General features: G+C 43.7%; 1 protein-coding gene across 1 annotated transcript; it reads left to right on the top strand.

Moving 5' to 3' along the window:
• Positions 1–3,752: 3,752 nt before the first annotated feature.
• rpz5 (rapunzel 5) lies at positions 3,753–8,268 on the top strand. The gene is made up of 2 exons (XM_061717421.1): positions 3,753–3,886; positions 5,280–8,268. The coding sequence occupies exon 2, from the start codon at positions 5,348–5,350 to the stop codon at positions 6,527–6,529; it is 1,182 nt and encodes a 393-aa protein (XP_061573405.1). The 5' UTR covers positions 3,753–3,886; positions 5,280–5,347; the 3' UTR covers positions 6,530–8,268.
• The last annotated feature ends 814 nt before the right edge of the window (positions 8,269–9,082 follow it).

Genomic DNA, 9,082 nt, shown 5'->3' with positions numbered 1-9,082 from the left:
CTAGTTGCTGTTGATTTTCTTTGGTCCAGTAACTAGAAATAAAGTGATGTAAAACCCCATTTTTACAATGGAAGTCGACAGCAGAGATGATGACCTAGCAACGGGGGCGGGGCTTGACAGAGGCTCAATTATGAAAATAAATGTCATGGATGAAAAGATCTCTGCTGCTCTGACGTTAATACTCATTTGTCACACTTCAAGAAGTGCAGGGGGACTAGAGGTAGCGTTTTTTTTCTACAATACTCGCATGGATAGGTTACAAATGTCTTCAGTTCTTCAAATGACCACTAGGAGCCGGCTCAATCTCTGTTCATAATAGACTTGTAGTTCCCGAGACCACTTTTTGGTGGTCTTGGTCTTGTCTCGGCCTCTACAGTCTTTGGTCTTGGTCTTGTCTCGGATTCGGATAATTGAGATGCCATTGCAAAACAAGGCGACAGAATAACTAGTTTTTTTTTGTCTCGGTCTTGAGCTGTACTAGTCTGGATACTCTCTGGTCTTGGTAGTGTCTTGGTCTCGGTTTAGGCGGTCTTGACTACAAGTCTTGTTCATAAAACACTCAAAAGCAGATTAGCAAAAAGAAAATATTGAAATGCTTAGCTGCAAAATCCACTAAATTTCAAACTTTAAAGAAAGACAAGAAAGAAACAAAGTGGAAAATAATTAAAAAACAAAACAAAGCAGCAAATGAAACAAGACTTAGCTGTTCTGAGGTCTGATTAAGTTGTTTAGAAATAAAACACAAGCTAAATAATTTGTCATGTCACGACTTGAGGCAGTTTTGTGTGAAAAACACTTTTGAAAAAGCTGTTGTGGTCACCTTTAATGAACTTTGCAGTTTCAGCAGAAATGCAGTCATACACAGTTAATTAATGTTAGATATCTTTACACATTCAGTTGTGGATTTTCTTCATTTATCATTAAGCTATATAATCATAAACATGTTTTACAGCCTGCAGTTACGTTTGCACAGCTACTCTTTAACCTGAAACCCCCGTCACAAGGAGTGTTACACTTTAACGGCATCAAAAACAACTTTATATCATATTATAACTGATAAGTATGTATTAAACTTTCGGTTTAAGGCATTGGCCGCGTGCAGAGTGTCAGCCGCGCCCACACTGGCTTTCCCATGGGAGCCTCTTTAACTGTTGCTAAATCCTACCTTTCCCACTAACCGTGTTCTGTTATGAAGCAATCCCTGTAACGGCTGGGAAACTGCCGCACAGCGCTTTGATCGCCGGCTGGCTTGAGTTTCTGAGCTCTCACAAAAAGAAAAGGTCTGGATCTCAGGCTCCGGCCTCTGAAAATGCACCATTCAGCTGGTTTTCCTTATTTCCCGGGAAGCAATAATCTGGTTTGAGTCTGTGACGTTGTCAGTTTCAACACACATACCCCCCCCCAGGCCTTTCCCTCCCTCCGCCGGGGCGTGAGGATCCAGCGAGGGCCTTTCCTGCGAACTGAGGAGACATCTTGTGGCGATGAGGAAACAACGGCTCGCCGCCAAGGTCAAACTGATAAAACATGGTCCTCGAGCGGGGAGGACGTTTATCTTTTCAGATTCCAGACGCAAATAACTCCGTGACTGGATTTTGTCATCAGATTTACTGCCGTGACCTTCATCTGAAATTGTATTAACTTTATGTTTTCACTCAGTTCCTCTCTCCTGTGTTCCTGAAACTATGAATCAACTGGACCCGAATGAATGGATCAACTAGTAATAATACTAATTAACTAAGGTAATTCTCGTCAGTTGTGTGAAATAATTGAATTGAATTGTTACAGATTACTTTTGTAATACTGTATTTTAACCGGTCTTTGTACGTTTTGACCGTATAGAAACGTAATTCTTGCCATTGTAAGAATGAGATGTACCTGCTGTACTCTACTGCCCTTACTTTATAACAACTTGTGCTTTTTATTGTTGTACCTCTTTTCTTATCATTTCATTTCATTTTATTTGTTATTTACTGTTTAATTGTGTCTTGCCGCTGATGTAAAGCACTTTGTGTTGAATTGTGCTATACAAATAAACTTGCCTTGCCTAATCTGTTTATATAGTTTATATAAGATGTAAACTGCACAGACACAACACCCTGATGCCAGCGGGGCCCTTTAACTCAGCTGGAAATCATTATATCAAATATTTCAGCCACGTTTCCACCTGCAGAGCCCAAAACCGCAAACAACACAGGCCCAGCGTTTTCCAGCCGATTCAACTTTCCATTGATGTTGGCGCCAGCTCGTGTCTGAGACGGCGGGCCGTTTGATCACTCACAGGCCCTGGATGTGTCTGCAGTAGGTCTGTGTTGAAAAATTCGATTTTCCGATTCTAAATCGATTCATATGTCTGAAGATCGATTTTTTTTTTCATCATTACATTACAACTTTTGGTATTTTTTTGTTTATGCCCAAAAAAACATGTTTTGTTGGACACGAGAATAACTGCTGCCATGTTTTTGCCTTTAAATATGTTTAAAGGTATGAAAACATTTTCAATTTCAATTTTCAATTTGAAAACAAGTTTTCAGTTATAATTGCGTAAATTGTCTATATTTCATTACTTTATATACTATTTTGGGGTTACATTTGCTAAATGCTAAAAACCAAATTCTCAAAAATTAAAAACCGAAATAGACCGAAAATTGAAAGAATTCAAACTGAATGTGGGATAAAATGAAATTGATTTCATACGGTCTCTGTTTGCTGCCCTGGATCTGTTTGATAATTCTGACCCACACGATGTTTCTGAAAGCAGTTATATCAGCATTCTGGGAGGTAATTGGTCCTTACAGCATCATTAGCTGCCAAAACTTGCTGTTGAATCTCAATATAATATTAGTATTCATATGTTGCATAACTACACAGTCATATAATTCATGCAACAGCTCAAAAAAACTGTTTTAATAACACTAACCCAAATCCATATTTGAATCAAATCGAATCAAATCTTGATAATCGATTCTGAATCTTAAGAATTGGAATCAAATCGATTCTTGACATTTGAATCAATCCCCAGCCCTAGTCTGCAGATCTTTATTTCCCCGCTGTCCCATCTCTGATGGCTGCTAGCGGGCCGACCGCGGCGTCTGACAGCGAAACGACGCAGGAAGGAGGCGATCGCGACCCAGCTGACCCGCTTCAATTTTCTGCGGACTACATTTCCTCCACTTCCTGTTCTCGTCCATATTAACCGCTCTGAAGGGCCCTGGGCCAGGGCGTCACGGTGACTCGGGGGACAACGGCCGCCTTTCTCCGGCCTCTGCTGTGACGGACCGATTCCCCCGAAGTGGAGCACTTGAATCCATCACTAATGATCGGATTCAGTTAAAAGTTAAAGTTCCTATCAGAAACCCGACTAAGTGAGCCGTAACTGGCTGCGAGTTAGAGGAGCCGGGTCACGCTGCCATGGCAACCTGCTGGAGCCACAACAAGAGGGGTTTTGTCTGGACGGGCACTTCTCCGAGCTCTGACTGGCCTCCTCTTTATCCTCTGTGTCACTCGTTCGGTCTGTCTGTTACACACACAGACACACAGTCATTTTTGTTGTCTTTCTTTCTTTCTTTTTTCCCAGGGGGCCATGCTGGTGTCCCTGCGTGGGGGGGCGGAGGGAGGGGGTGTTTACAGGATGTTATCTGTGTCAGCGCCGGCTCCTCATCCCTCCTGAGTGGGTTTCGGTGGAATGCTGTTGCAGGATGGAGGAGTTCCAAAGGGGGAGTGACGAAAGACAGACAGGGAGACAGAAAGGGAGAGAGGGAGAGAGAGAGAGTACACACACACACACACACACATATATATATCCCAAAGAGGCTGGTGCTTCCAGACACAGCTGGACTCTGGGCTGCTTCACTGGACTGAAGCACCACTGGATATTTGACAGAAAAAGGTGAGTTCTTGTCTTTCTTTTTCATTTAATTACCTTCTCCATCAATCGCTCTGTGACTGATTCAGCAAGATTTCTGAAAGAAAGAGAGAAAAAAAGAAAGAAAGAAAGAAAACAAGAAAGAAAGACAGGCAGAAAGAAAGAACTGCTGATTAGACTCTTTTTTTTTATATCTGCTGTTTACTCCAAAATAAAGTTAGAGGTCAGAACGAGTGTCTTTTCTTCCTTCGTGAAAGTCTCACGCTTGTTAAAGCTCTGCAGCAAACTGGCCATCGTTTCATCAGGGCTCGCCTTTTTAATCCCTTCTTCTAACAAACATAAAATAATGGAAGTTTTGCAATAAACGAAGAGGCTTTTTCGCATTTTCTAGATTTTATTTTGTGAAGTGAAGATTTTACTGATTATCCACCAACTCTTCTTTGGAAATAAACTTATGTCATCACAAACTGTAAACAGTTATTCTCATCACATGGTTCATATGTGAAGGGTTTTTTTAAATGTTTGTTTTAAGGCTCATAAGTGCATAAAGTAAATCTAATTAGCAGATTGACAGGAAAGGCAGTAAAATGACACCAGTGACCTCATCTCTGCAGCAGTAATTGTCGAGCCTATGCTTTCTGGTTAACATTTATTTGTTTATTTTGACACAATTAACCTCCAGGGATCGGTTGTGATACATAAATTAGCCTGGTGTTAATGATATCGAGGCTGCGCCGGGGAGTGAGGAGTAATTGTTTTAATGAAACAAGTGCAGCGGAGGGGATTTTCTCTCCCAGACTTGGGTGTGCCTCGTCTCAACTGGATACGGTTCCCAGAGAACAAGAAATAAGTTAGCTCATCTCTCTTGAGTCCTTTACGTCGAAAAAGCACACTTTTGCTGCTGAAATCACTCCCCCCTTTTGCCCATGTTGGGAACATCTGTGTTTGCTTTGGGCTCTTGGCGATTGTAAGAGCAGTTATACGACATCCCAGAAGGCCGGTACTGCAATGTTTTGCAATTCACGTCAGAATTCACGAGTACACACACCATGTTTGATATTTGTCCTCCACTGCTGCCCCCCGGGCATCGTTTGTGTACCTACTCCGGCTTTTTTGAAATATATATTTGTTCTCACATATGTGTCACCGAGGCTTAAAAAAACAAGTCCCTGTCATTAAGAGAGGCTTTGAGGGTGCGGCATGAAACTGGATCTCTACATGTGCTGACATGACCTATGTTTGCTTTTGTTGCACAGTTGGTTTGTTAGGAGAAGGTCCTCTAAGAAAGAGATTGACTTAAGAGTCAGATGACTGCTTTTGTTTCGCCGAACTGAAAACACAAAATGCAGAGAACTTCTGAAACTTGAATAAAACCACACAATGATGAACTTTACGAGGGTTTTTCTTCTGCTTTCAGATACCGTCAAAGGCTTGGTTGCCTGGGAAACTAGTTAGATTAGTTAGAGCAACGCGTTTAATGCAAAGATGAACGGCGTGGCAGACTGGCTCGTGCAGAACCGGGACAAGATCGAGAAAGGCGTTGAGATCATCGGCCAAGCCTCCGAGGTGCTGGCGTCCACCGTGGGCCAGCTCCACCCCATCCTGGAGGCCGTGTTCGTGGCCTCGGCCGAGCTGCTGAGCAACCCGGACGGCAAGGATGCCCGCTACCTGTCCCAGCAGTTCGAGCTGGTCAACAAGAAACTGGAGGGAATCCAGAACGAGATCGACAACATCACCCTGGAAATGCAGCGGTCGTCCATGAACAAGCAGAACTTCGACCGCGAGGCTCAGATGATCAGCCAGTACGAGAAGTTCCAGGACTTCGTCAATGCCAAGCCCAAGTTCAAGGAGAAGAAGAAGGAGAAGTTCCTCAGCCACTACGAGAACACGGAGGGCGACCTGAACTTGGACGGCCTCTACAACGCCGTCACCGGGGAGAACATGTCTGGGGACCCGATACTGGAGACGGTGCTCAAATACAGCCACAGGAGCCGGAGGGCGGTGGAGGATTTCTGCGCTCGCCTGAAGAAGCTGTTCGTGGTGGGCATCATCGCCGTCATGGGCCACGCCGCCCTCAAGGAGGGAGCCGTTGGCAAAGACATGGTGAAGAAGTGGCAGGACCGGATGGAGGACGTAGAGAAGCGAATGAAAGAGGCGGTGGACGACTGCACGGAGAACTTTGACAAACAAGCCAAGGAGGACATGGAGAAACTGGTCCAGGAGAATCCCGGTACGGTGAACCCCGAATTCACCAAAACCCTCCTGGATTCACTCATCAAGAAGTACGATTGGGTCAGCTGGTCCATCAGGGCCTTCAGTGAAAAGGAACGCATTTTCTTTTTCAACTGGCTGGCTGGAAAGAAGTGCCAAGGGAGCGGAGGGGCCAAGTGGTTCGACATCTTGACCAAGAACAAGATCAAGGTGGTGGTCTCGTTCTGCGTCGACCCCAAGCCCATCGACAAGGGTCAGATCGAGGAGCACATCGAGCGGCAGAAGATGAAGTGGGACATGGTGGAGGTGGCCGTGTCTTTGAACAAGACCATTCCCAGCTGCCTGGTCCACGCCGTCAGCCAGTACAAGGTGGTCGTGGAGTCCAACAATTTCGATAAAAGCTGTTATTTCTTTGAGAAACGCAAAGGACCATACCTGTGTATCCACCCCGAGTAGGCTTGTCCAAGCAAAGTGAATGTTGCACCTTCTATCGGATGAATGTCTTTACCAGAGACTCTATTAAATACACATCTTTACTTCAATATACCCTCTCGATTGATGTCAAATCTGCTTGGTCTGATTTCTGCTTGGTGACCTCCTGTCCTACCTTTCTTTCCTCTGTTGACCTGTTGATGGAATCTCAATGACGAAAGACTTTCACATATATCAATGTTACTTCAGATGATGAAATGATTTATGCTGTTATTGGATGTTTATGCCACGTTTGCATCACTGTAACAATGCCATTGGTTTGGTGGAAACACGGGCCGATATATCATCTAGCTTTGCCCAAAAGTATTGAAAAATATAATCCCATCAGCGAACTGTAAAGCTCAGGAATGAACATGCTGTTGCAAGATCCATTTAAAAAACTGAAGCGCAGAAAGGATCATTTCAACTTGTATTGTGTGTCTGGGAGCAGTAACTTCAAAGAGCCCTGACACAAAACCTTCTGAGAAAACCACAACGCGTCATTTTCTAGATTTGGGCCTTTGCATGGCTTAAACTAACAATGGTGGGCTTTAGAAGCACCTGGTTTCCAGTATTTATGTACAGCTAACCTAGATATCAAAGAAGATTTATCATGAAATTGGTCAAAAATGGACCTTAAAAACTCAACCACATGCTTAGTTCTTAATTTTTTTTGTGCCTTTGGGCAACCCCTCGTCAGCACAGTGTTTGCTATATCCCATGTCAGAAGTAGTTTCTGAAACTTTAGCCAAATCTGGCTGAAAACTCATGTTTTGTCAGCTTTGGGACACTTATACCCCTTTTTCCACCAAACTGGTTCGAGGGCTGATTCTGGGCTGGTTTTGATGCTGGTTCACTCATTCAACTTGTGAACCAGCTGAGAACCGGTTTTCTTTTCCATAGCTTGGGTGCTAAGGGGAGCCACGCCATTACGTCACTGCGTTTGCATTGACGTGAAATTTGAAGCAAAAACAACCGATTTGCTCTAATACGGACTTGGTATTAGTTCGTCACTTCTTTGAAAATGGCGCTGTCTCGCTAAGCTTACGTAAGCGGTTCTTTCCTCGCCCAGCAATGAGTTGCTTCTACCTTGGAACTGTTTTTTGTGGCCTGGAGCCAGTTCCTTGTCAGTGGAAACAGAAAGCTCGGTTCCAAACTCAGCACTGGAACCAGTTTGGTGGAAAAGGGGTATTATAGCCCACATAGCACTTTCCAGTCGCCCAAAATCAGCCCCTATTATGTCCAAATGTGTTTAGTCCCTGAGAATTCCTGGTGTATATTAAATAAAGAGTTGAAATTGTTGAAAATAAATCATAGACAATACCATATGTGGGGTTATAAATGGACGGAAAAAAGGGCCCCATATGGGGTTCTCTGTGGGTTCCATGTTGCTCAGCTATATGGTTGATGAATGGGACCAAACTGGGTTCCTTACCTGGGTCCCATTTGGGCAAACTGTAACTGAATCCATGGTGACAGTACTGAAACACCAGAAAATCCCACCCGGGGTCCTGTTTTACAGTGTATTTGCATCTCAGCCAGGCCTGTGTGATTATGTTGGCTCTTGGGTGGTAATTATGGTTTAGAGTTCTGCAAATCTTGTATCGTTGCTGATTTTGGGGCGAAGCATTTCTGTAGGTGGACATTTTAAAGTCAATCACAATCATCAATGAAATGTTTCTGTATCTTTTATCTTTGATTTGTAATAAACAACCAAATACGGATGCTTTTGTCGTAATTCTCTCACATTTAAAAGGTTCTGTTTGAGTTCAAACCTACTCAATGAAAATCCTGGTGGGAAACTTGATGTTTCACTGACTCAGCACCTGTTTACCTTTCCCGAGGTGCCTCTGTTTATTAAAAGGGTGGAGGCTGCCCTGTTGAGAAACATTAAACCACCTAATGGCACTTTTCCACTAGTACCTATTCAGCCCAGGTTGGTTTGGTGCTTTTCCACTAGGGGTCTAACGTGCCGAGTAGATACTTTTCTGTATCTATTCTGCCGAGGTTCTAAGCGGCTGAGTCGGCTGTATCTGACGTCATCACACTACAGGCCACCGATTGGTCGGGGGGTTGGAGTCGGACGTCTGAGTCAGGATGTGACATAAGAGAAAGAGAGACTCTGACGGCGACTTCTTGTTCATTTTATTCGACCGGCAACGGCAGCAAAAGTCTGTTTGGTGATCCAACTCTGAGGTGCAGATGTTCATAAACCTGGTGGCTGAGGAGAGAATTAAAAAGGGATCTAGATGGGCGATAAGGAACGACCAGATCTACCAGGAGCTCTGTCTCTTCATAGCTGCTCGCGGCTACCAACGGACTTTTCTACGGAAGAGCATTAGGGCCAGGCAGGAGAAAAATTTAAATATTTTAGAGGAGGAAGATTTTTTTTCATTATGCACTTCGCGAAAAAGTCGAAATGTCGAGAAAAAAAAGTAAAAATGTCGAGATTAATGTTGAAGTACAATTTCGAGAAAAAAGTCGAAATGTATTTCAACTTTATTCTCGAGATTTTGACTTTATTCACGAAATTTCGAC

This window comes from Cololabis saira, chromosome 3, assembly GCF_033807715.1.
Source record: "Cololabis saira isolate AMF1-May2022 chromosome 3, fColSai1.1, whole genome shotgun sequence".
Lineage (NCBI taxonomy): Eukaryota > Metazoa > Chordata > Actinopteri > Beloniformes > Belonidae > Cololabis > Cololabis saira.
Note: the sequence above shows the minus strand (reverse complement) of the source record. Positions and strands in the feature narration are given on the sequence as shown.

Coding starts and splice junctions, on each gene's coding strand:
- rpz5 (XM_061717421.1), top strand. CDS start 5,348: ATGAACGGCGTGGCAGACTGGCTCGTGCAGAACCGGGACAAGATCGAG.